Source organism: Cervus canadensis, chromosome 14 (genome assembly GCF_019320065.1).
Source record: "Cervus canadensis isolate Bull #8, Minnesota chromosome 14, ASM1932006v1, whole genome shotgun sequence".
Classification (NCBI taxonomy): Eukaryota; Metazoa; Chordata; class Mammalia; order Artiodactyla; family Cervidae; genus Cervus; species Cervus canadensis.
Window position 1 is genome coordinate 33,061,690 of NC_057399.1, and position 27,343 is coordinate 33,089,032.

Sequence of the window (27,343 nt, forward strand, 5' to 3'; positions counted from 1 at the left end):
GGTGTCATCTGCATATCTGAAGTTATTGATATTTCTCCTGGCAATCTTGATTCCAACTTGTGCTTCTTCCAGCCCAGCGTTTCTCATGATGTACTCTGCATATAAGTTAAATAAGCAAGGTGACAATATACAGCCTTGATGTACTCCTTTTCCTATTTGGAACCAGATCACACTACTGATAATGAAATTCTGACCCATGAAGCCTGGTTCTAGAATTTGAAAGTCTTAATAATTTTGCTTTACTGCCTTTCACTGTTAGCATGGTTGTTTAATGCTACTAGCTATTATGGAATAAAACTGAATCTAGTTGATATTTTGCAATTTGCTTTTACAAAAACATCGATAGACTATGTGAGAAGCATATACAGTTGTATGACCTGTAGCATCAGTCTCTCTCTGCACTTCAAGACAAATCCAAAGCAATTTTTACGGCCTTCCCCCCAATCCCCAAGAATAGTCATTGTGTGCTCTGGCATGTCATTTATATTAAAAATTCTATTACTGTATCATCAACAGAACCACAGTCACCTCCTTATCAAGTTGTACCTTGATAAGAAAGAAATCTCACTGACACTATTTTTTAAGTGTGAGAAAGAAAATCCTTTACCATTTTAAGAATTGGCCCATAGTATTTAGGAGAGTGTTTTCTCTGAATATCAAAAGTAGAATATCATTTTAGTAGATATGATACTAGGCCATAAATATCCCTCCAGTTTTCCTCAGTTTCAGACAGTTAGTATATATATATGTGCACAAGGAACATTAAAATGAATTTTAAGTGCTGTCTCATTCCTAGTATTCTGTCTGGCAAGTAGCACCAATGTATTAGGCATATGCATTAATACTTTTATTTAGGCTTTGCTTATAATAGGAAAAAACCTGGAATCTCTTGATTCTGCATTCTCTTCCAATCATCAGTATTTTGCTAATTCCTGACTCTAGTTTATTGACATCCTCTTTATTCTCATTGGCATTACCTTAACACAAGCCTTTAGTATATTTTGTAGAATGCCTAGAACTCAAAACTTTCAGCTGTGTTTTTTTTTTTTTTGTCTACTTGAAATGCCCCTAAATTATGTATCAGTTCAGTTCAGTTCAGTCGCTCAGTCATGTCCGACTCTTTGAGCTGTTTCTAAATCACAGCCCTTATTCTTACTTTCAAACCTTTTGGTGGCTTCTCCTTGTGTTCAAAATGTGTTCTAAACTTCTTAGTCTGATATTCAGGGCATCTTGTGATCTGGCCTCAACCTGCCATTCCAACTCTGTTTCTCCTTGCTACCCTTGATATTCTATTTCACACTTAGATAAAGGGAAGTGTACATTGTTTTGCCCCAGCATGAGAATTACTGTAATATGTATTAGAATATAACTGTTTTTTGAATAAGGGAAAAACATCAGTTTAACTTAGAATTCCTGTTGTTTTGTTGTCGAGTTTTTTCCCCCTCTTGCTAACATGTTAATTGAGTCACCAAACAACAGCCGAAAGCAAAGAGAGTGGACTATAGCAAGTTGTAGAGGAATATAGTGTTCTACATAGTACTCATTCATCTCTCTTTTCTTTCCTTTTCATCTTGGTTTGACCAAACACTGTTTTGAAGTGATTACTCTGCTCTTCTCCTGGATGTCTTGGATGTCTTTGAATTTTGCTATTTCTATAACTTGGTGTCCTTAAATTATACTATTTATATTCCCTTAAATTATATACATTCTTAAATTATACTGTTTTTGTTAGAGTTGTTATTTTTCACATTTAATATCTAACTTCAAAATGGTGGCTCAGAACAACCTCTGCTGATGCTGGATGGTCAGTTTATTTTAATGATGTAATTTGAGCGCAGTTATTTTGAGATTCAAGCGTGTTGTCATGAATCAGTAGTTCATGCTGAGTAGTATTCCATCTCATGGATATAACGCAATTGGTTTATCCATTTATCTGTTGATGGGCATTTGAGTCGTTTACAGTTCTGGTCTATTTCAAGTAAAATGTAGACGTTCAAGTACAAATCTTTATGTGGATATACATCTCCTTTTTTCTTGAGTAAATAACTGTGAATGGAACAGCTAGATCAAAAGATAGGAACCTTATGTTTAACTTTTTAAGGAATTGCTAAACTTTTTACAGAGTGATTGTACCAGTTTACATCCCAGCCAGCAGTGTACAGTTTTCATTCCTCTTTGCCAGTTTATGGTATGCCTTTTAAGTTTAGTTATTTTGATGGGTGGGTGGTGGTATACAATTATAGTTATAATTTACATTTCTGTAATGATGTTGAATATCTTTTCATTTGTTTATTTGCCATTTACCCATTTTATTTATTTATTCTTTGCTTGCTTTTTGAGTTTTTAGACTTCTTAGTATATTTTGGATGAAAGTCCTTTATTACACATATGCTTTTACAAAGAATTTCACCTAGTATGTTACTTGTCTTTTCATTCTCTTAACAGTGGTTTTCCAATGAAGTACTTAATTTTGATGAAGTCCACTTCATTCTTTTTTTTTTTTTTAATGTGTCATCTCTTCTTCCTGTGCTCTCTTTTAGAAGTCTTACTGATTTAGGTTTTATATTTAGGTCTGTGCTATGTGTTGAGTTAACTTTTGTATATGGTGCAGGGTATGGTTCCAAGTTAATTATTTGCCTGTTGATACTCAGTTGTTCAGCAGTCTGTTGAAAACGTTATCCTTTCTACACTGCATTTCTTTTGCATCTTTGTCATAAATCAGTTGTCCTTGTGTATGTGGGGTTTTGCCTGCATTCTCTTCAGTTCCATGAAGTGTTTGTCCGTCTTTATGTTAATACAGTATTATTTTGATTACTCTAGCTCTGTAATTATTTTTGAAATCATATAGTGTTAGTTTCTTTTCAAAGTTGCTTTCACTGTTGTAGGACCTTTTGTTTCCCTATGAATTGTAGAATCACCTAGTTGGTTTCTGTGAATATGACTGCTGGGCTTTTGATTGGAATTGCATTGGATCTGTGGATCCATTTGAGGAGAGTTGTCATCTTTTCAGTCTTGAATCTTCTGACCTATAAACAAGTTATATCTTTTATTTCGATATTTTTAACTTCATCAATGTTTTGTTATTAGTGTACAAGTATTTCACATCTTTTGCCAGATTTATCCCAAAGTATTTTATATTTTTTGATGTTTTTTGGAAACTTTTAATTTTCTAATTGTTCGTATCTAATATATAGAAATGCAGTTGATTTTTCTATTGATCTTGTATCTTACAACCATGCTAAACTCACTTATTCTACTACTTTTTTTGTAGATCTCATCATATTTTCTCAAAAGACTATGATATCAATCTGGATACTTTTTATTCCTTTTTCTTTATTGATTTTATTGGTAAGACTGTCCAGTACAGTTTTGAATAGGGAAGTATTTATGTTTTAGTATTAAGAATCATGTTATAGGTATTTTTAAAATTCCCTTTATTACATAGTAGAAGTTAACCTTCTCTTGTTAATTTGCTGATAGTTGTTAATTAGTAGTGTTATACTGAATTTTGTTTGATGCCTTTTCTGCATTTATTGAGACTATCATACAATTTTTCTTTTTTAGTTTGTTAATATTGTAAATTACACTTACTGATTTTTGAATGTTAAACCAACCTTGTATTCCTGAGTAAACATGATCTATTATTCTGACACTACATTGTTAGATTTAATTTGCTAAAACTTTGTTTAGAAATTTTACATCTGTGTTAATAAAAGATATTGGTTTGTACTTTCTTTTCCTCAAAATGTCTCTGTCTTGTTTTGGTGTGACGGTAATGCTGGTCTGATAAAATGAGGTCAAAATTTTCCATCATTTTTGGTTTTTTAGATGAGTTTGTGTTGAATCGATATCTCTTTTCTAAATATTTGGTAGAATTCACCAGTGATAGCATCTGGGCCTAGAGTTTTGTTTTGAGGAAAGGATTTAATTCTTTAGTAGATACAAGCAAGTTTTGATAGTTTATGTCTTTCACAGAATCTATCTGTTTCATCCAAGTTGTAAATTTACTGTCATAAAATTCACACAGTACTCACTTGTTATTTTTAAATATGTGTAAACTATGTAGTGATGTCATATCTCTCTCATTTCTTATAGTGCTTATCCTGTTTCTTTTTCTCCTGGACACTATGACTAGAAGTATAGAAGATTTTAATGATCTTTTTTAAAAAATAAGACCCAGATATTAGTTTCATTGATTTTCTTTTCTGTTTCACTGATTTCCTTGCTGATCTGTATTATTTTCTTTATTTAAGAAAAATTGTTTACTTTTGGTTTCATTTGCTCATCTATTCTAGTTTAAAGTAGAATCCAGGGTCACTGATTTGGCATTTTTCTTTTTTTCTAATACAGGCATTTGAAGCTATAAATTTTCCCTTAAGCACTGCTGTAACAATGCCCCACTAATTCCTGTGTTCTTCTAAATTTCTGTCTTGATTTCTTCTTTTGTGAATTACTTAGAAGCATATATATTTGAGAGTTCTTCAGAAAGCTTCTGTCATCAGTTTCTAGTTTAATTCTTTTGGGGTCAAGGAACATATATTATACACATTTTATTTTTAATATATGGTAAGACCCCAGCCTACATTTCTGCTGTTCTTGTTTTAAAAGTCAGTTATCTTTTAAAGAAGTTTAAGTGAAACAAATGAAATTTGTATTGAATTTAATGCAACTTTTTTTTTTCCCCTCTCACCTCTCTCCTTTGGGAACTCTGTCTATGTGTATGTTAGGCCACAATCTACTGATACTCTATTAGTTTTATTCTTTTTGTGTGTGTTTCATTAAGGGTAATCTTTTTTTTTTTTTGGTCTTGATGATTTTATTTGAAAATTACATATAGTTTAAGAAATGTGCATAGACATGAAGTTGACAAGAGATGTACTATACTGGATTGTGATATGTCAATTTGGATTAAGGGTAATCTTTATTGCTATGCTTTCATGACCAGTAAACTTTTTAATGTCTAATCTGCCATTAATTCCTTTTAGTGTATTTTTATCTCAAATAGTTTAGATTTTTTTTATCCCTAGAGTTTGGTTTGGGTTTTCTCTGTTGCCTAGCCTTTGAACATATCAAACACAGTTATAACTGTTTTCAGTGTCCTTTTGTGCTAATTCTAACAGATTGAATTCTGGATCATTTTTGATTGGTTGATTTTTCTTCTTACTGTGTGTCTTGTGTTTTTCTGCCTGTCTACATGTGTAGTAATCTTTAATTTGGATGCCAGGCATTATGGTTTTACTTTGTTGTTTGCTGGATATTTTTGTGGTCCTGTAAACCTTTAGCTTTATTCTGGGAAGTACTTATGTTACTTGGAGGCAGTTTGGTGTGTTCATATTTTGTTTTGTGGGTTTGTATTGTGGTTTTGGAACAATACTCAATCTAGAGCTAATTATTCCCTACTACTAAGATAATACCTTTCTAAGATTTACCACAGCCATACCTGAAAACACTGTTATGAGCAACTAATCAATGCCATGTGCATTATGAGTTTTCTCATTCTTGCTGATGGGACAGGGACTGTTTTCAGGACTGTTGGAGCACCACGCACTGCTCCCTTTTCTAATCCTTTTGGTTTTCTTCTGCATTGGTAGTGTCTTCACATGCATATGCTTATTGGTGCTCTTTGATTCTTTCTCCACAGAACTCTCTTGTCTCTGGTAGTACTCTGTCATATAAATTGTAAGTGCCTGTTCTTCCTGAATTCTCAGCATCATCTTCTTAACATAGGGAGTCTCCTAGGCTTTGTCTCCATTCCCCTTCTCAGTGCTGTGACCTGAGAACTCTCAAGAGAGTAAGCTGAAACAATAGAACTCAGCTCAGTTTCCCATCTCTCAGGGATCACTGGCCTTCACTGCTGATGTCAGTGTTTTGAAACCATTGTTTCATATATTTTGCTTGGTTCCGGGTTGTTTATTTCAGATGGGAGCATAAACTGTCTTCAGCTTAATCCATCTTGGTTAGAACCAGAAGTCTTCAAGTGCTGTGGTATAAAACAATGTTATAGAACTCGGAATAATGATGTGACGACTATTTGTATCAAAAGATATTCATTACCTGTCTTTGAGAGAATGTGCTATTTACAACTTTTTGTTATTTTTCATTTAAATATATTCATGTGTATGTGCAAAGTCTGAAAGTATTCAAAATGTTAAATCATTCTCTTAGAGGTATGAATTTTATATACTTCAACATGTATAATAAAGAAATATAGCTAAAAACAGAAAACACCATTTATGAATCAGTGTAAAGAATTTAAAAATGTTTTTCTGTCAGCCATATTTGAAACCTAATATGACCGTATGTTGGGATAAAAGATAAATCTCTAAATCATCAAATCCATATCTCTTAAATTATTATAGAAATCCTTATGATTCCATGATTCAAGTCATTGGAGCCAGATGCATAAATCTGTTCTATCCCTGATGGTAAAAATGGTATATGCAAAGGAAGAAATGCCCTGTGACTCGAAATTCTGAAGTATCTGGTGAATTCATGTGTAATAAAAGCATTTGGTTGGTAGAAGAAAGTATTGCAATGTTGCCCACAGGTTAAGCATTAGTTATATGTAGCTGTTGATTTGTCTAATTATTCAGTTAGTTTTATTTTAATTGGAGGATAATTGCTTTACAGTGTTGTACTAGTTCACAATTAGATTTAAATTCTTCCTGTTTATAGAACGTTACTATTTCTAGTATATATATCACTCATCAATCATAAAATAATTTAAAAACACATTTAGTTTGGAGTGGCTAGTGAAACTTCCCAAATGCCCAAACACAGCAGAATAGAAACAGGCAATTAATACTAATGATAACCATATCAACTACCACAACCAGAGAATTCAGTCTCTTCTTTTTAAAATGTGAAATCAAGTGAGGTAATTTGCATGATTTTTTTAAATGTCTATTACTAGATTTGCATTAAAAAAAAAATGAAGCCTAATACCCATGCCTCTCTGAATGTTTATTGCCTTGTTGATATCTTTTATGTTATTGTTTGTAGTTCTTTTTCTTCTGTGTGGTATTAATGGAGACAAGTGTGTTTCTTCTATGCTTTATTTAAGTAATGATTTCCTTCTTTCATCCTCTTAATACCCTTTATCCTTATGATCTTATGGCCCTAATGCATGGATATACAAAAGACATGAACATAAAGAATGTCATATAAATTGCCTGCAGGTCGTTGGACCTCTGTTTGGTTCAGTAGCTAAGTCATGTACAACTCTTTCTGACCCCATGAAGTGCAGCACGCCAGGCCTCCCTGTCCATCACCAACTACCAGAGTTTACTCAAACTCATGAGTCGGTGATGCCATCCAGCCATCTCATCTTCTGTCCTCCCCTTCATCTCCTGTCTTCAGTCATTTCCAGCATCAGGGTCTTTTCAAGTGAGTCAGTTCTTCACAACAGGTGGCCAAAATATAGTAGTTTCAGCTTCAGCATCAGTCCTTCCAATGAATATTTAGGACTGATTTCCTTTAAGATGGACTGGTTGGATCTCTTTGCAGTCCAAGGGACTCTCAAAAGTCTTCTCCAAAACCACAGTTCAAAGGCATCATTTCTTCGGCACTCAGCTTTCTTTATGGTCCAACTCACATCAATACATGACTACTGTAAAAACCATATCTTTGACTAGATGGACCTTTGTTGGCAAAGTAATGTCTCTGCTTTTTAATATGTTGTCCAGGTTGGTCATAACTTTTCTTCCAAGGAGCAAGCATCTTTTAGTTTCATGGCTGCAGTCACCATCTGCAGTGATTTGGGAGCACAAAAAAATAAAGTCAGTCACTGTTTCCATTATTTCCTCATCTATTTGCCACGAAGTGATGGGACCAGATGCCATGATCTTAGTTTTGTGAATGTTGAGTTTTAAGCTGACTTTTTCACTCTCCTCTTTCACTTTCATCAAGAGACTCTAGTTCTTTTTCACTTTCTGCCGTAAGAGTGGTGTCATTCACTTCTGAATAACCAACAAATCACAGAAGAAATAAAAAAAGAAACCAAAATATGCATAGAAACGAATGAAAATGAAAACACAATAATCCAAAACCAATGGGATTCAGTAAAAGCGGTGCTAAGGGGAAGGTTCATAGCAATACAAGATTACCTCAAGAAACAAGAGAAAAATCAAATAAATAACCTAACTCTACATCTAAAGCAACTAGAAAAAGGAGAACCACCCCAGGTTAGTAGAAGGAAAGAAATCACAAAATTTAGGGCAGAAATAAAAAGAAACAAAGGAGACCATAGCAAAACTCAACAAAGCTAAAAGCTGGTTCTTTGAGAAGATAAAACAGACAAGCTATTAGCCAGACTCATCAAGAAAAGAAGAAGAATCAAATCAACAAAATTAGAAATGAAAATGGAGAGATCACAACAGACAACACTGAAATACAAAGGATCATAAGAGACTACTATCAGCAACTATATGTCAATAAAATGGACAACTTGGAAGAAATGGACAAATTCTTAGAAAACTATAACTTTCCAAAACTGAACCAGAAAGAAATAGAAAATATTAACAGACCCATCACAAGCAAGGAAATCGAAACTGTGATCAAAAATCTTCCCAACAAACAGAAGCCCAGGACCAGACGGCTGCACAGCTGAATTCTACCAAAAATTTAGAGAAGAGCTAACACCTATCCTACTCAAACTCTTCCAGAAAGTTGCAGAGGAAGGTAAACTTCCAAACTCATTCTATGAGGCCACCATCACTCTAATACCAAAACTAGACAAAGATGCCACACAAAAAATAAAACTACAGGCCAATATCACTGATTAACATAGATGCAAAAATCCTTAACAAAATTCTAGCAAACAGAATCCAGCAACACATTAAAAAGATGATACATCATGACCAAGTGGGCTTTATCCCAGGGATGCAAGGCTTCTTCAGTAGTCGGAAATCAATCAGTGTGATGCATCACATTGGCAAGTTGAAAGATAAAAACCATATGATTATCTCAATAGATGCAGAGAAAGCTTTTGACAAAATTCAGCATCCATTTATGATAAAAAACCCTCCAGAAAGCAGGCATAGAAGGAACATACCTCAACATAATAAAAGCTGTATATGATAAACCCACAGCAAACATTATCCTCAATGGTGAAAAATTGAAAGCATTTCCCCTAAAGTCAGGAACAAGACAAGGGTGCCCACTCTCACCACTCCTATTCAACATAGTTTTGGAAGTTTTGGCCACAGGAATCAGAGAAGAGAAAGAAATAAAAGAAATCCGGATTGGAAAAGAAGTAGTAAAACTCTCACTGTTTGCAGATGACATGATCCTCTATATAGAAAACCCTAAAGACTCTACCAGAAAATTACTAGAGCTAATCAGTGAATATAGTAAAGTTGCAGGATATAAAATTAACACACAGAAATCCCTTGCATTCCTATACACTAACAATGAGAAAACAGAAAGAGAAATTAAGGAAACAATTCCATTCACCATTGCAACGAAAAGAATAAAATACTTAGGAATAAATCTACCTAAAGAAACAAAAGACCTATATATAGAAAACTGTAAAACACTGATGAAAGAAATCAAAGAGGACACAAATAGATGGAGAAATATACCATGTTCGTGGATCGGAAGAATCAATATAGTGAAAATGAGTATGCTACCCAAAGCAATCTGTAGATTCAATGCAAGCCCATTCAAGCTACCAGTGGTGTTTTTCAGAGACCTAGAACAAATAATTTCACAATTTTTTGTATGTGAAATTTGTATGGAAATAGAAAAAACCTCAAATAGCCAAAGTAATCTTGAGAAAGAAAAATGGAACTGGAGGAATCAACCTGCCTGACTTCAGGCTCTACTACAAAGTCAGTCATCAAGACAGTATGGTACTGGCACAAAGACAGAAATATAGATCAATGGAACAGAATAGAAAGCCCAGAGATAAATCCACGAACCTATGGACACCTTATCTTCAACAAAGGAGGCAAGGATATACAATGGAAAAAAGACAACCTCTTTAACAAGTGGTGCTGGGGAAACTGGTCAACCACTTGTAAAAGAATGAAACTAGAACACTTTCTAACACCATACACAAAAATAAACTCAAAATGGATTAAAGATCTAAATGTAAGACCAGAAATGATAAAACTCCTAGAGGAATACATAGGCAAAACACTCTCCAACATAAATCACAGCAGGATCCTCTATGACCCACCTCCCAGAGTAATGGAAATAAAAGCAAAACTAAACAAACGGGACCTAATGAAACTTAAAAGCTTTTGCACAACAAAGGAAACTATAAGCAACATGAAAAGACAGCCTTCAGAATGGGAGAAATTAATAACAAATGAAGCAACTGACAATCTCAAAAATATGCAAGCAGGTCTTGCAGCTCAATTCCAGAAAAATAAATGACCCAATTAAAAAATGGGCCAAAGGACTAAGCAGACACTTTTCCAAAGAAGACATACAGATGGTCAACAAACACATGAAAAGATGCTCAACATCACTCATTATTAGAGAAATGCAAATCAAAACCACAATGAGGTACCATCTCACGCCAGTCAGAATGGCTGCTATCAAAAAGTCTCCAAACAGTAAATGCTGGAGAGGGTGCAGAGAAAAGGGAACACTCTTACACTGTTGGTGGGAATGCAAACTAGTACAGCCATTATGGAGAAGAGTCTGGAGATTCCTTAAAAAACTGGAACTAGAACTTCCATATGACCCAGCAATCCCACTTCTGGGCATACACACTGAGGAAACCAGAATGGAAAGAGACACGTGTACCCCAGTGTTCATTGCAGCACGGTTTACAATAGCTAGGACGTGGAAGCAACTTAGATGTCATTGGCAGACAAATGGATAAGAAAGCTGTGGTACATATGCACAATGGAATATTACTCAGCTATTAAAAAGAATCCATTTGAAAAAAAAAAAAAGAATCCATTTGAATCAGTTCTAATGAGGTGGATGAAACTGAAGCCTATTATACAGAGTGAAGTAAGTCAGAAAGAAAAACACCAATACGGAATTTAGAAAGATGGTAATGATGACCCCATATGCGAGGCAGCAAGAGAAACAGATGTAAAGAACAGACTTTTGGACTCTGTGGGAGAAGGTGAGGGTGGGATGATTTGAAACAATAGCATTGAAACATGTATATTATTGTATGTGGATTAGATCACCTGTCCAGGTTCGATGCATGAGACAGGGTGCTCAGGGCTCATGCACTGGAATGACCCTGAGGGATGGAGTGGGGAGGGAGGTGGAGGGGGGTTCAGGATGGGGAACACATGTGCACCTGTGTCTGATTTCATGTTAGTGTATGGCAAAAACCACTACAATATTGTAATTAGCCTCCAATTAAAATTACAAAATTAATTTTAAAAATTAAAAAAAAAAGTGGTGTCATCTGCGTATCTGAGGTTATTGATATTTCTCCTGGAAACCTTGATTCCAGCTTATGCTTCATCCAGCCTTGTGTTTCTCATGATATACTCTACATATAAGTTAAATAAGCAGGTTGACAATATACATCCTTGACGTATTCTTTTCCCAGTGTGGAACCAGTCTGTTCCATGTCCAATTCTAACTGTTGCTTCCTGGACCTTCTGTAGTTAAAGCCATATAATCCAGTAATATGCCTTGGAGAAAGAAAAAAATATTTTAAGATTAGGGATGATAACAGGAAAGAGAAGTTTGAAGTCTTTATTTTGTCTTTTCATTAACTTTTTGGAAAAGCTGGCTTTAGAGGGTGTATTTATGTTTATTATGTATACTAGAAGAAGGTTTCGAAATTGTTGCATGTAGATTGAGCAATATACTTATTGAGTTATATACTTCAATTTGCAGTATTTGGGGATAGGAAGAGAAGGACTGTCTAACTATGGTCTCACAACATAATAATAACCGCTTTGGTATAGATTCACCATAATGCTGTTTTTTAAGAACAATCGTTTACCACCAAAACTTTCGTTGTTCAAAGGCAGGCATGTTTATGAAATTACTACTGATGAATATCATTAATATCTGGAAATATATAGCATTTAACATACATGCAAAGCCAACTTTACCTAGTAGAGATGATTGATACAGAATACCAAAATAGTAAATCAAGCCATGTTTGTAATTTCATCTAGTGTACTGTCTATGTAAAGTTTCTGACTGCTGGGGCAAAGTGATGCTGTATTTTCCCTGGCATTATAGTCTTCTAAGCAATTGTTAAAATTCTCAGTATATTAGCATTTGATGTTGTGAAATGTTAAACTTTTGACACTGAGTGACTTATATTCCAGACAAAGTATGTTTGCTATTTATCTAAGTATTGTACTATGTTGTTTCACTTTTCTAGCCCATGTGGTAGTAGAGTTTACACATTTTAAACAGTCACTAATCTATATAGGGGTCGTGACATCTGTAAAACTTTCAGTATTTCAGTATGGTTTGATTTGCATCCATTTTCTTTTTGATATCATAGTTTTCACATTAGAATAATGTAAAATTGCACATGAAGAATTAGAATGACTATCTTATCTGGAGGATTTTACCTTTGGTGTCCCAGTATGTTGAACTAGAGTTTTGGAAAACATTATGAAATATTAAAGTTTTTAGCTTAAAAACAGAACGCCTGGCTTTGCTGAAGAAATTGAGTATTTCCTCTTGCATTCCTTTATATGAAACACAGAAAACTTGTACTGGAAAGAAATTTGAAACCTTGAATAATTTTTTAATTTTTTTTTTTAGTTCTGTTTTTGGTAAAAGCTGTCCTGCCACTAAAATGCCAAGAATTCAGTATGAATATAAAGTAGTTTGGGTAAAACATTGCCACTTGATTCTGTTATGTCTGAAAGTATTTGTTTAGAAAAAGCTAAATATAGTTCTTTTTATATTTATATAAATGTAAAATGGTTGGTTGAACTTCACAAGTAGATATCTGCCGTGATCATATGACACTTTGTTTTAGTACAATTTATAATTTTTTAATTGAAGTGTAGTTGATTGCAATGCTGTGTTAGTTGCAGTGCAGCATAGTCATTCAGTTATACATATATATACACACACACACGGTCTTTTTAATATTCTTTTCCTTTATAGTTTATCACAGGATATTGAATATTGAATGTAGATCCCTGTGCAGTACAATAGGACCTTGTTATTGGTCCATTCCTTTTATAACAATTTGTATCTGCTTAATAAACTCCCAGTCTGTCCATCCCCAACCCTGGCAACCATGGCTGTTTTCTGTGTCTGTTAGTCTGTTTCTGTCCTGTAAATAAGTTTCATTTGTGTCATGTTTTAGATTCCATATATAAATGATATTGTATGGTATTTTACTTTCTGACCTACTTAATACAGTTTGAAGCATTTTGCTAACGTAGAAAAATTAGCTGATGTTCAAACTTTTGAAATTGAAGGTTCTCTATTTTTCTTCTGTCTCAACAGTATATTTTGTAATAAATCAGGCTGATTTATTGATTTTGAAATGTATAAAGTATGTTGAATTTCATCATACTATTAGCATTTGGTGATGTCATTGCTTTAAAAACTCAGAAAAATTTTGCCATATTATTCCAGAGTTCAGAACATTCTGTATATTTTGCAAATTAACCATCTATTACCTGAATAATAGTTATTTTAGAATACTAATGTCTACAGCATATTATAAATTAATTTCAATTACCTATGGAATATTTTGAAACCTATAAATCCCTTTCATGAGTTACTTTATAAACAAGATAGATTATACAGAAACAAAGTGATTCGTTTACTTGCATAATTTAGCTGTAGGTCTTCAAAAGAGTATTCTTAAGAGTAAAATGTTTTCAAAGAAGAAAATACTTTGAAATAAATACTTTAAATAAAATTAAAATTAAGGTTACATCATAGCTTTACCCTTTAATTCATGGTAAATAAAATTTATCTTTCAGACGGCAAATGGCTACATCTTGTTTTTTCACATAACATCTACAAGAGGGGACAAGTACCTTTATGAACCAGTGTATCCCAAGTAAGTTCATTATCTTTTATTTTTTAAATATTTGATCTGCATACTTTGTATTCACAAAATGTTGCAGTTTAGGGCTGTCTGAAGTGCTGAGCCAGCATTTCCAAAAACACTGTTTCAGAAATTACCAGGTCTTCAAACTGCTGTCACTTGAATAAAAAAATTCTATAGTAAGTCTGGAAATCTTGGATGAATATATTCTGTATAATGTTTTATGGAAAAACCCAAATGAACTTTTTGGCCAACCCAATACTATCTCCCTTCTTGGACATTCAGAATTACTATTAATATACTCTAGTAGTTTTAGCATTCTTTAGTCTTTATTGGGGATGTATGAGCTAAGAGATTATGAAGAGACAATATAAAATATCAGTAAGCTATAGGTACTTTTTCCTGTATACTTCAGTACATGCATAGGTTAAGCATGCACCCCGAAAGAATTTGAGGAAACTTGGACTTTTGATCTTTATGCTGTTCAGTGTGTTTTATATTATTTTGTTGTTGTTTGCCTTTTGAAATAAGAACATTTTATTGAAAGAACTTTTGAAATAAACATAATTTTCAAGTATGACACCTTTTTAAAAAAAGATCAAGCCATTAAAACTGGATGAAAATACAAATGAATTATTTATCACATTTCTAGATGGTGGAAGACAGATGTTATTGGTTATATAAGAAGTGAAAGAGAAAATAGATTTCATTATATGAAAGTTTAAATTTCTGAAAATTAACAATGGTAAAACAGACAAACATTAGAAGTAGCAAACTGGGGGAAAATCATGCAGTCAATAGGACCAAGTCTTACTATTTTTTATATGAAGGAGTCATATAAATTGTTAAGAAACTCAAAGATTTCAAAAATAAATAGGTAAAAGCAATCTTATAAGAGGAAATGTAATCCATTTTAATTCTCAATTTAGACATGCTCCTGTAAATAAAAAGCAATAAGCAGGATCACCTTATAGGTGATTATTATTATTATTCTCTTCTAGATGGGCAGGGGAGGTAAATGACATCTCTGGAAACAGTGAAAAATACAGCTTACTTCATTTCACCAACATGATTTACATATCTTTACAGTGTTTTGAAATAGTATTTTGAGATTCATTTTTGTTTTCCAGAGGTTTTAAAAAGTTTCTTACCTTGTATTATTAAGTAGTATTCCAACAATGCATGAATTTTGCTATTTGTGTATGTTAAGTTAGAGAAATAAAGAGCATTATTGTATTATTTTTTGACTTGGATGATCTTCATTGTATTGAAGATTTTTTAGTACGTGAGCCTCAATAAAATATGTTTTGCCTTACTTAGAGCAGCATGAATAATAATGAAAGGGGGATATAGCCTTTGATGTCAGATAGACCTGGAATTAAATGTCAGTTCTGCTGTTTTTCAGCTGTATGACTTCTATCAAGTTAATCCCTCTAAAACCTCAGTTTCCTCATCTGTAGAATGAGATAGCAGTTACAATTATTTTAAGGATTAAATGAGATCATGCATATTAAATGTTTAGATAAGCACCTAGTAGATGGAAAAAGAAATATGGACAACTGCTATTATTTGTACACTTTTCCTTCACCAAATTTTAACTTCATGTCTCATGTTTTCTGTGTGTGTTAGTTGCTCAGTGGTGTCTGACTCTTTGTGATCCCATAGACTGTAGCCTGGCAGGCTCTTCTGTCCATGGGATTTCTCAGGCAAGAATACTATATGTTGTACATTTTTTGCTTTTGAGTTGATAGTATACTTTTTTTAGAGTCTTAACTTCTAGTAACTGCTACATAAAATCAAATAAAATCTCTTATATGGGAATAGTTTTGCAGAGCAAATTAGTCAGTCTATTATGTATTAGGCTGGCCAATATATGTGACAGAAAAGCCCAAACAAACTTTTTGGCTGATCCAATATTTGTGTGCTAGACTATTTTCTAGTTGGATTTTTTAGTCTAGTAGGTTTCTTAGTTTTTCTAGTAGAACCTGTTTATAAAATGGGAATAAAAATATTTTCTTCTTTAGTCTTTGCAGGATTATATGGCTTAGGTTTTTAAAATCTGATTTGAGGAGAGTTTTTAAAGAAATAATTAGTTTTTATATGATGTAAGATAGGCTCAGGGAGGTATTGCACAACATAGGGAATACAGCCAATATTTTCTAACAACTATAAATGGAAAGTAACCTTTAAATATTGTATAAAATTTTTAAATAAAAAAATTTAGTTTTAAGAGTGTATTATTATTATCATCTGTGCCGTTGTAAACACTTATGCAGTTCAAGACACTGTTCTAAGCACTTTTCAAACTCATTTAATCCCTGTCGCAATCAGATGAGGTAGTTATGGACAGTTACTTGTAGCAGAGAGGCCAAGTAACCCACCTAGAGTCACACACTAATAAATGACACACTCAGGATCAGACCTAAATGTTTTAACTTCAAAATCTGTGTATTTAACCACCAGTACTACACTGCCTCATCCCTCTCTTTCCATTTAGTCATATGTTACTCTTGGATTTATTTGGGGAGTTAGGAATTAAAAAAAAAAAAAGGACAAATGATCTGGAGTGGTTTATAATAGTCTTAAAAAATAGAGGCAGCATAGTTGAGGCCAGTAATCAGTCATTTTCTTCTCAGTTTTAGAAATGCTATTGTCTCTTGCTTCTCTTCTCTGAATCTCATGAATTTATCACATGAGTTTTTCTAGAGTATCTCAGCATCATCAAGTTATGTGACAGCATCTTAACTCTCAGACTGCCTATCTTTTCTCATTTGCTCCATCTTTGTTGTTGTTTAGTCACTAAGTCATGTCTCACTCTTTTATGACCCTGTGGACTGCAACCTCCCAGGCTCCTCTGTCCATGGGATTTCCCAGGCAAGAATACAGGAGTGGGTTGCTGTTTCCTTCTCCAGGGAACTTCCTGACCCAGGCATCAAACCCATGTCTCATGCGTTGCAAGCAGATTCTTTACCACGGAACCACCAGGGGAGCCACGCTCTATCTTAGAACAGGTTGTTGTTCAGTCGCTCAGTCACGTTTGACTCTCTGTGACTCCATGGACTGCAGCATGCCAGGCTTCCCAGAGTTTGCTCAAACTCATGTCCATTGAGTTGGTGATGCTATCCAGCCATCTCATCCTCTGTTGTCCCCTTCTTCTCCCGCCTTCAGTCTTTCCCAGCATCAGGGTCTTTTCTAATGAATCGGCTCTTCACATCAGGTGTCCAAAGGATTGGAGCGTCAGCTTCAGCATCAGTCCTTCCAATAAATATTCAGGATTGATTTCCTTTAGGATTGACTGGTTTGATCTCCATGCAGAGATCACGGATTTAGAGGGCATGGACTTAGAGGACATTGTGCAAAGTGAAATAAGCCAGACAGAGAAAGACAGAAAAAGAAAGACAAATACTGTATATCACTTCTATGTGGAATCTAAAAAAATATAACAAACTAATGAATATGACAAAAAAGAAATAGACTCACAGATACAGAGAACAAACTACTGGTTACCTATGAGGAGAGGGGCCATATAGGCATGAGAGAGTAGTAGATAAACCATTGAGTGTAAGATAGACTTCAAGGATATATTGAACAGCACAGGAAATTTATCCAGTATTTTGTGAAAACTGTAAATGGAGTATCATCTTTAAAAAATTATATTAAATGCACAAATAGTGAGAGACATATAAACATTAAAAAGTGAAATTGTGAACCTAGTCTCCTTTTTCAGATTCCAGTCTCATTTCACTCTCCAGTTAGCTTTAGATTTGAGTAAATAAATACCTGAGAGTTGAATTGCTGGGGCATATCACATGTCTAGTGATTTAAGATTGGAGGATGGACATTGAATTACATATCAAGTGTCTGATTTTTATTCTTCTGCTCTAAAGAATGCTGAGGTTTGTCTTGGAAAGCAGTTAAGTTGGAGATCTTCTTGATCCTTTTGGAGCTTATTTATATATTTTTTGGGCGGATTCAACCTGTAGGCTACATTAGCACTTCTGAGCTCTGTACTAACGTCCTGGGTCTTTAAACAGGTCTGTTTGATCTGGTCAGAACTAGAATTTCCCCAAGCCCTCTATGAGAGGTACAACTTGAAACTCTGAAAGTTTTTCTTTGGCTGACCTTGTGGAGTTTCCTTATATACATGCATAGCTTAGTATTTAGCAACATTTAAGGGGAACCTGTGTTGGTTTCCAGAGCTCTTTTTCTGTATCTCCTGCCTCTCTTGTACTCTGTTCCACAAATAGCTGCTTCTGCTTCCCTAAACTTTAATCTTTTTCTCCTCAACTTAACAAGACTACTGTATTATGCTTGTGTTCTCCTAACTTATATGGTAATCTCGAAAGTGACTTCTACCAGAAAGCTTTGTTTTCCTCCCTTCACTCAGGAGTACAGTCCTGTGCTGCTCTGTTATGCAGTGTCTGAAAACTGCTTCTTATATTTTGTCCAGTTTTTTTTTTTTTAATTGTATCTGGAGGGCTAACTTGGCACCAGTTTTCTGTTATTATGGTAATAAAGTGACTGACCATCTATGTCCCTGTCAGTCAACTTGAACAGTTTTTGGTCTTTTTTCACTGGGTATGTTTTAGCACATTTAAGATATCATCATTTTATTTCATCCCAAAACACTTTCATTATTGACATTCTGGTAAACAATTAGATTGACTCAGAATGATGCCATATGAGGTATGAAGTTTGAAGAAAGAAAACATCCTGAGCCTTACCAGAACTCTGGTTGGAGAATCAAAGCCTTTTGGTCCAGAATTCACCTCAGACTGCCAGAACTTGCTGGATCAAGTCTAACACATTCCAGACATTTTAAAACTTGGTAATCTGAGTTGTAAGAGAGTAGATCTTAAAAGTTCTCATCACAAGGGGAAAAAAAATGTGATTATGTGAGGTGTTGAATGTTAATCTTACTGAGGTAATTATTTTAAAATATATATGTAAATCATTTTGTTGTGCACCTAAAACTCATACAGGGTTCTATGTCAGTTACACCTCAGTAAACTGGGGGGAAAAAAAAAAGATGTGAAGATCTGAAATTAGATTCATTTTCATTATTATCATCAGATACTTATTGTGTGCTATAGTATCATTTGTAAGACATTAGCTGTCCTGATGCTGGAAAGGTATAAGATGCTAATGAAGAAAAAAGTATTTAACAGCAGTATAAAATGGCAAATGCCAAGTGAACATCCCTTAAAGTGATAATAGCATTTCAGGCAAAGATGCTTGAATTGTCAGGGAAAGTTTTGTAGATACGGACATTTGAGCTATACTTAGAAGGAAAGATAGGCCTTGGGTGAGTTATGTTGCTGGGAAAACTGTACTTTTGAAATTCCTGTCCCATGTTCCTGTGGTATTGTGCCCTCCATACCCCTCCTTGCCCCTCTACCACAAGATTTATCAGGTTATCTGCCATGTTGTCTTCTTTAGCTGGCATTTAAAGTATTTGAGATTTCCTGCACAAATAGACCTTGTTGGAATAAATGCCTGTTGAGTTTAATTGCGTGCACGTGCATGTGCACAGTTGGGTCTGACTGTTTGCAACCCCATGGTCTGTAGCCCGCCAGGCTTCTGTGTCCATGGAATTTCTCAAGCAAGAATACTGGAATGGATTGCCATTTCCTTCTCTATGGAATCTGCCAGACCCAGGGATCCCTTGTCTCTTGCATTGGCAGGTGGAATTTTTACCACTGCGCCACCTGGGAAGCCCTTATTTAATTGCATAGTGAAACTGCTTTTAATTCATGAAAAATACATCAGTAAAACAAAACTCTAAAACTGGCTTAATTTCATTTTTCATTCTTTCTTATGATATTGGACTTGGTATTATTACTTCTGATAAATACATAGCAGTTTAGAGATATGGAAAAGAGAATAGAATTTGAAATTGGAGACACCTGGGTATCAATCTGTGTCCTACTTTTTGCAGGCATTGACTTTGGAAAAGCTGCTTGTTTGGTTATTTTCTGTTTTTGTGCATCTGTAAGATAAGAACAGTGAGTGAGTAGGTCTTTAGTAAGTTGCAGTTGTTATTGTCTGGGTTGCCATTTGAGTTATTAAACATAATCTACTTCCACTGGGTATTTGACAATGTGTGTGTCCGGAAAAGAAGGAAATTCAAGTTCACTAAATATATGAATTCTCTTATAATCCATTTATTTTTCTATGGTCAGTAGTAATGCCCCTTCTTTCTAATTTTAGTAAGTTGAATCTTTTTTCCTTAGGTTTTTCAGTTTTGTTGATGTTTTCAGAGAACTACCTGTGCTTTATTTGATTTTCTCTATTTTCCAGTTCTCTGGGTTTTTTTGTTGTTGTTCATATCCATTCCAGTCTTAATTATATCCTTCCTTCTGGGAGTTTTGTTGTTGTTCAGTCGGTAAGTCATGTCCAACTCTTTAAGTTTGCTCTTTCTCTAGTTCCTTTTAAGGTGTGAAGTTAGGTTATAGATTTGAGATTTTTCTTCTGTTTTAAGTGTAAGCATCTTGGCTGTAAATTTTCCTCTGATGACTGCATTTACTGCCCCCTATGACGTTGTGTTTTCATTTTCATTAGTTTCAAAGGATTTTCTAATTTTTTTTTTTTTGGTCTTTAACCTGTTGGCTGTCTCTGAGACTTGTTTAATTTCTACATTTTTGTATATTTTCTAATTTCCCTTCTGTTGTTGCTCTGTAGTTTTGTTCCATGGTGATCAGATGCTTTGCATGATTTCAATCTTTTTAAATGTATTGAGGCATTTTGGTGACCTAATGTGTTCTATCTTAGAGAATGTTTCATGTACATTTGTGAAAGAATGTGTATTCTGCTGTTACCTGGTAGTTTGGTATATGTCTTAGGTCTGAGTGGTTTATAATGTTCAGATTCTCTATTTCCTTACTAATCTTCTGTCTAATTGTACTGTGCATTATTGAAAGTGGGGTATTGAAATGTCCAGTTGTTACTTTTGAACTATTTCTCCCTTCAGTTGCTTTAGTATTTGCTTCATAAGTTTTCAGACTCTTTTTTCATTTATTTTTACTAGTTGGAGGCTAATTACTTTACAATATTGTAGTGGTTTTTGTCATACATTGACATGAATCAGCCATGGATTTACATATATTTCCCATCCCTATTCCCCCTCCCACCTCCCTCTCCACCCGATTCCTCTAGGTCGTCCCAGTGCACCAGGCCCGAGCACTTGTCTCATGCATCCAGCCTGGGCTGGTGATCTGTTTCACCCTAGATAATACACATGTTTCAGTGTTTTCAGACTCTTGCTATTAAAAGTTTTATCTGTTTATAATAGTTATATCTTCTTGCTGGATCAACTCTTTCATCAATATGCAATGTCCTTTATCTCTTATAACAATTTTTGGTTTAAGGTATTTTGTCAGATATTACTACAACCACCAGCTTTGTCTTAGTTACTATTTGCATGAAATATTTTTTTTCATCCTTTCATATTCAACTTATTTCTTTTGCTCTAAAATGAGTTTTTTATAGAAAACTTAGAGGTGGGATCATATATATTTTTTTAATCTATTCAGTCAATGTGCCTTTTAATTGTTTGCATATAAAGTAATTGATGATAAGAAAGGAATTCTATTTTGCTATTTGTTTTTCATGTGTCATATCTTTTTTGATCCTCAGTTTTTCCATACTGTCTTCTTTTGTGTTTAATTTTGATTCCTTTTTCATTTCCTTTTCTCTGTATATTTTGTTTTTCTCAGTGGTTATCTTGGGAATTATTTAGCATCTTACATTTAAACAACCTAGATTGAATTAATAACAACTTGATTTCAATACCAAAACTATATTCCTGTACAACTTTTCTTATTGTCACACATTACATCATTATGCATTGTGAGCCCATAATGTAGATTTAGAATTATCTTTTTATTCATTGTTGTTGTTCGTTTCTCAGTCGTGTCCAACTCTTTGCTACCCCATGGATGGCGGCATGCCAGGCTTCCCTGTCCTTCACTGTCTCTCTGAGTATGTTGAATCTCAAGTCCATTGAGTCTATGATACCATCCAACCATCTCATCCTCCGCTGCCCCCTTCTGCTTTTGCCCTCAATCTTTCCTGGCATTTGGGTCTTTTCCAGTGAGTTGGCTCTTTGCATCAGATGGGCAAAATATTGGAGCTTCAGTATCAGTTCTTCCAGTGAATAATCAGGATTGATTTCCTTGAGGATTGGAAAGGAAAACCCTAACCCTAACCCTAACCCTAACCCCTAACCCTGGTTTGGTCTCCTTGAAGTCCCTTGAAGTCCAAGGGACTATCCAGAGTCTTCTCTCGTGTCACAGTTTTAAAGCAGCAGTTCTACCTTTGATGCTCAGCTCAGCCTTCTTTATGGTCCAGCTCTGACATCCGTACATGACTACTGGAAGAACCATAGCTTTGACTAGACGGACCTTTGTAGGCAAAGTGATATCTTTGCTTTTTAATGTGCTGTCTAGCTTGGTCATAACTTCTCTCCCAAGGAGTAAGCGTCTTTTAATTTTATGACTACAGTCACCATCCATAGTGATTCTGGAGCCTAAGAAAATAAGTCTGTCACTGTTTCCATTTCTTCCCCATCTAGCTGCCATGAAGTGATGGGACCAGATGCCATGATGTTCATTTTTTGAATGTTGAGTTTTAAGCCAGTTTTTTCACTCTCCTCTTTCACTTTCATTAAGAGACTCTTTAGTTCCTCTTCAGTTTCTGCCATTAGGGTGGTGTCATCTGCATATCTGAGGTTATTGATATTTCTCCCAGTAATCTTGATTCCAGCTTGAGCTTTAGCCAGACATTTTGCATGATATTCTCTGCGTAGAAATTAAATAAGCAGGGTGACAGTATGCAGCTTTGACGTACTCCTTTCCCAATTTTAAACCTCTGGTTCTGACTGTTGCTTCTTGACCTGCACACAGATTTCTCAGGAGACAGGCAAGGTGGTCTGGTATTTCCATCTCTTTAAGAGTTTTCCACAGTTTGTTGTGATCCACAGTCAAAGGCTTTAGCTTAGTCAATGAAGCAGAAGTAGATGTTTTTCTGGAATTCCCTTGCTTTTTCTATGATCCATCGGATGTTGGCAATTTGATCTCTGGTTCCTCTGCCTTTTCTGAATCCAGCTTGAATATCCGGAGGTTCTCGGTTCATATACTGTTGAAGCCTAACTTGAAGGATTTTGTGTGTTACCTTGCTAGCATGTGAAATGAGTGCAATTGTACAGTAGTTTGAACGTTCTTTGGCATTGCCCTTCTTTGGAATTGGGATGAAAACTGACCTTTTCCAGTCCTATGGCCACTCCTGAGTTTTCCAAATTTGTTGGCATATTGAGTGCAGCACTTTAGCAGCAGCATCTTTTAGGATTTAAAATAGCTCAGCTGGAATTCCGTCACTTCCAGTAGCTTTGTTTGTAGTAATGCTTCCTAAGGTCCACTTGACTTCCCACTGCAGGATGTCTGGCTATAGGTGAGTGATCACACCATCGTGATTATCTGGGTCATTAGGACCTTTTTTTGTATAGTTCTTCTGTGTATTTTTGCCACCTCTCCTTAATATCTTCTGCTTCTGTTAGGTCCATACCATTTCTATTCTTTATTGTGCCCATCTTTGCATGAAATGTTCTCTTGGTATCTCTGATTTTCTTGAAGAGATCCTAATCTTTCCTATTCTATTTTTTTTCCTCTGTTTCTATGCATTGTTCATTTAAGAAATTGTTCTTATCTCTCTCTGCTGTTCTTTGGAATTCTGCATTCAGATGGGTATGCCTTTGCTTTTCTCATTTGCCTTTCATTTCTTCTCTTTTCTCAGCTATTTGTAAGGCCTCCTCAGACAACCATTTGCCTTATTGCATTTCTTTTTCTTGGAGATTGTATTGATCACTGCCTCCTGTACAGTGTTACGAACCTCCATCCATAGTTCTTCAGGTACTCTGTCTGTCAGATCTAATCCCTTAAATCTATTTGTTACTTCTGCAGTATAATCATAAGGGATTTGGTTTAGGTTATACCTGAATGGCCTAGTGGTTTCCCCTACTTTCTTCAATTTAAGTCTGAATTTGGCAATAAGGTGTTCATGAATGAGCATGCAGGCTTAGTTGCTATGTGGCATGTGGGATCTTAGTTCCCCAACCAGGAATTGAACTCACATCCCCTGCATTGCACAATGGATTTTTTACCACTGGACCACTAGGGAAGTCCTGAGGATCCTTTGTATATGACAAGTCACTTCCCTTGTAGCTTTCAAGATTCTGTCTTTCAGTAGTTTACAGATTATGTATCTTGGTGTGAATCTTTTTTAATTTATTCTTCTTGGGAGTTCGCTATGTTCCTTGGATCGTAGATTCATGTCTTCATTATATTTGGAACATTTTTAAGCATTATTTCCTCAGTTATTCTTCCTGCCTCCTTTCTCTTGCCTTGCCTTTGGGACCCCCATTATATGTGTGATGGTATGCATGGTGGCATCCCATGATCTCTTAAGCTACGTTCATCTTCCTTCATTCTTCTTTCTTTCTGCTTCTCAGACTGCATACTTAATAAAATCACCTATGAATGATAATCACAGACTATTGCTGGGTTTTATTGGACCACAGTCTAATAACTCTTACAGTTATTTGACATAGTATATAGATGACCCTTGAACAACATGGGTTCGAACTATGCAGGTTCACTTTTGAGTGAATTGTTTTCAATAAACATATAGTACAACACGACACATGGCTAGTGGAATCTGTGAATGCAGAACCACAGATAAAGAGGACTAACTGTGGGACTTAAGTATCAGTAGATTTTGGTATGCGTGGTGGGTCCTGAAACCAGACCTCTCCAGACACCAAGAGACCGCTGTATTATATGTCATCAGCTAAGCTTATGACAGCTAAGTCCCTGAGATAGAGGATTAAAGCAGAGCATCATGTGCTAAGTGTTGTCTCTTAAATCCTCTGCCCAGAAGTAACACAAATCCCTTCCCCTTGTGTTTTATAGGCCAAAACAAGTCACATGGCCATACCTTACTTTCAGTGGTCAGAAAAGCACAATTTTATGTGCCCAAGAATGAAAAATACATTATTTTTCAGTAGCTTAAATGACAACCAGGTATGCATACAGTGTGATTGTGTCTGTCTCTGAGAAGCCTCTGTTACTGAGAGTTATAATTCTCAATATGCTTTTATTATCACCTTTCAAAAAAGATTATGATAAAGTTGTCTGAAAAGACATTCTGCTGCCACTGCCAGTAGATGCCTTTGTGTACTCTTACTAATAGTCTCCTAAGTAATCTACAGACTGTTCCTCCCCACTGTATCCCTAATCCCTTCTTTGGCATTCATTGTAATATTTCCTTGTGTACACAAAGGTTATTATTAACCTTTTTAATTCTACTAGTTTTCAGTTTCTTAGCACCTGGTATTGAAGCCACTGGCTCACATGTCAGCTCCTTCACTTACTCGTTGTGTGACCATAAACAGAATTCTTTTCTTTTCTTCTTCTTTTTTTTTTTAAACAGAATTCTTAATAATAAACTGAAGCTTCAGTTTCTTTTCTGGAAACATAGAGATAATAATGCCTGATTCAAAGGATGGTAATCAGTCGATTGAGATAATGTCTGCAGAACTTATTGTATACTCATATTTAGTGAATGCTCAATTTACTGCCTTTTTTTCCTCCTGGCATTCAGTGCTCTTCATAGTTAGGCTTTAACTTACCCTTCCCTCCTCATCTTCCATGCATGAGTGAAAGTTGCTCAGTCATGTCTGATTCTTTGTGACCCCATGGACTGTAGCCCACCAGAGTCCTCTGTCCATGGAATTCTCCAGGAAACAGTACTGGAAAGGGTAGCCATTCCCTTCTCCAGGGGATCGTCCCAACCCAGGGATCGAACCCAGGTCTCCCACATTGCAGGCGGATTCTTTACCATCTGAGTCACCAGGGAAGCCTGCCCTTTCAAAAATCTGATGCAGTACTTTCAAATTATTGTTGTTATGAATAATAGCATTTTTGATCAGAAAGTTAATTTTTTTGTTATTGTGATTTTAACAGTTTGCTGCATTTTAGTACATTTAGAGGAAGCAATGGAAACTATACTGTGAAATATATGTCTTAATTTTGCAGTGAAAGTCACTGAGAAGTCAGAATTTACTTAAATTTGCCATAAAATTCTTAATAACTTTAGCTTCACTAAATGATAGTATTTATAAAAAAGAAAATAATTTCCAGTTTAAAGATGGGTAATGAGGTTTCACTTTTCTCTTTTATGCATTAGAGAAGGAAATGGCAACCCATTCCAGTGTTCTTGCCTGGAGAATCCCAGGGACGGGGTCGCACAGAGTCGGACACAACTGAAGTGACTTAGCATAGCATAGCAGTGAGGTTTCCACTTTTCTTTTTTTGGTTGTGCTGGATCTTCGTTGCTGTGTGCTGGCTTTCTCTAGTTGTGGCAAGCAGTGGCTCCTCTGTTGTGGGGCACAGGCTCTAGGCGCCCAGGCTTCTGTAGTTGTTAGCGCATGAACTCAGTAGTTGTGGCGCTCCTGCTCAGCTGCTCCTCAGTATGCAGACTCCTCCCAGACCAGGGATCAAACCTGTGTACCCCGCATTGGCAGGCGGATTCCCATCCATTGTACCACCAGGGAAGACCTCTGCTTTTTTCTTGAAAATCACCAATTAGAACGAAAAGTTGAAATACTGTTTTCACCTTTAATGACAGCTGGAAATATCTAACCAATAACCAAAAAATTGGAAGAATAAGAATAAATGACTCAAAAAAAAAAAAAAAAGAATAAATGACTCAAGAAGAATATCAGACCTGAGAGCCTGTGGTTGCATATATGATATTGATGAACAGCAACTTGTTTGATTAGAACTTTAGAATGGTTCAGGCACTAATATCACAGAATATAGGGGGCCATAAATGGGGATTGTTTGAAAAATCTGAACAGGGAATGGAATTTCTATGTTCTTACCTCACAGGAGACAGGAAATATACTATCTGTTTAAACCACAGGGATTCCAGACACAGAATAGGGCAAGGATGAGATGCTAACCTAAGATGGGGATTAAGTGAAACTTGTTGTGCTGAATGATACGATGTCAAACTTTCTTCCCTTGCTTGGCTCCAGACATCTGGCTTCCATACTTAAATATCCCAGACAGGATTGAGGGATTCTTCCTGGAGAAATTAAGTCACTCCAGATGAATGACCCAACAGGCTCTCATATTGGAAGACTTCTGGCCAGTATACTGAAGTCCTCTGTTGACGACCCAGCTTAAACTCACAGAGCTTATAATTTGTTTTTTCTTACTAACCTGTTAAACATGAAGAAATATTGTTAGTCAAGGATTGTTAGCCATCTTAAGAAAGTTTTCAATGTAAAATAGACAGAAAAAAGAAAACTCACAGGAAATA

The 27,343-nt window shown here is 35.3% G+C and overlaps 1 protein-coding gene across 4 annotated transcripts in view; it reads left to right on the forward strand.

Annotated features, from left to right (window-relative positions):
* The window catches only part of RIC1 (RIC1 homolog, RAB6A GEF complex partner 1), a 143,954-nt gene that overhangs the window by 49,679 nt on the left and 66,932 nt on the right, over nt 1-27,343 (forward strand). For 3 of the 4 annotated variants that reach the window (XM_043487202.1, XM_043487205.1, XM_043487204.1), the window contains exon 3: nt 13,896-13,975. In XM_043487202.1, the coding sequence (XP_043343137.1) occupies nt 13,896-13,975 (80 nt within the window). Of the gene's footprint in view, nt 1-13,895; nt 13,976-27,343 lie in introns of those variants that run through there. The other variant, XM_043487206.1, reaches the window with a different exon arrangement.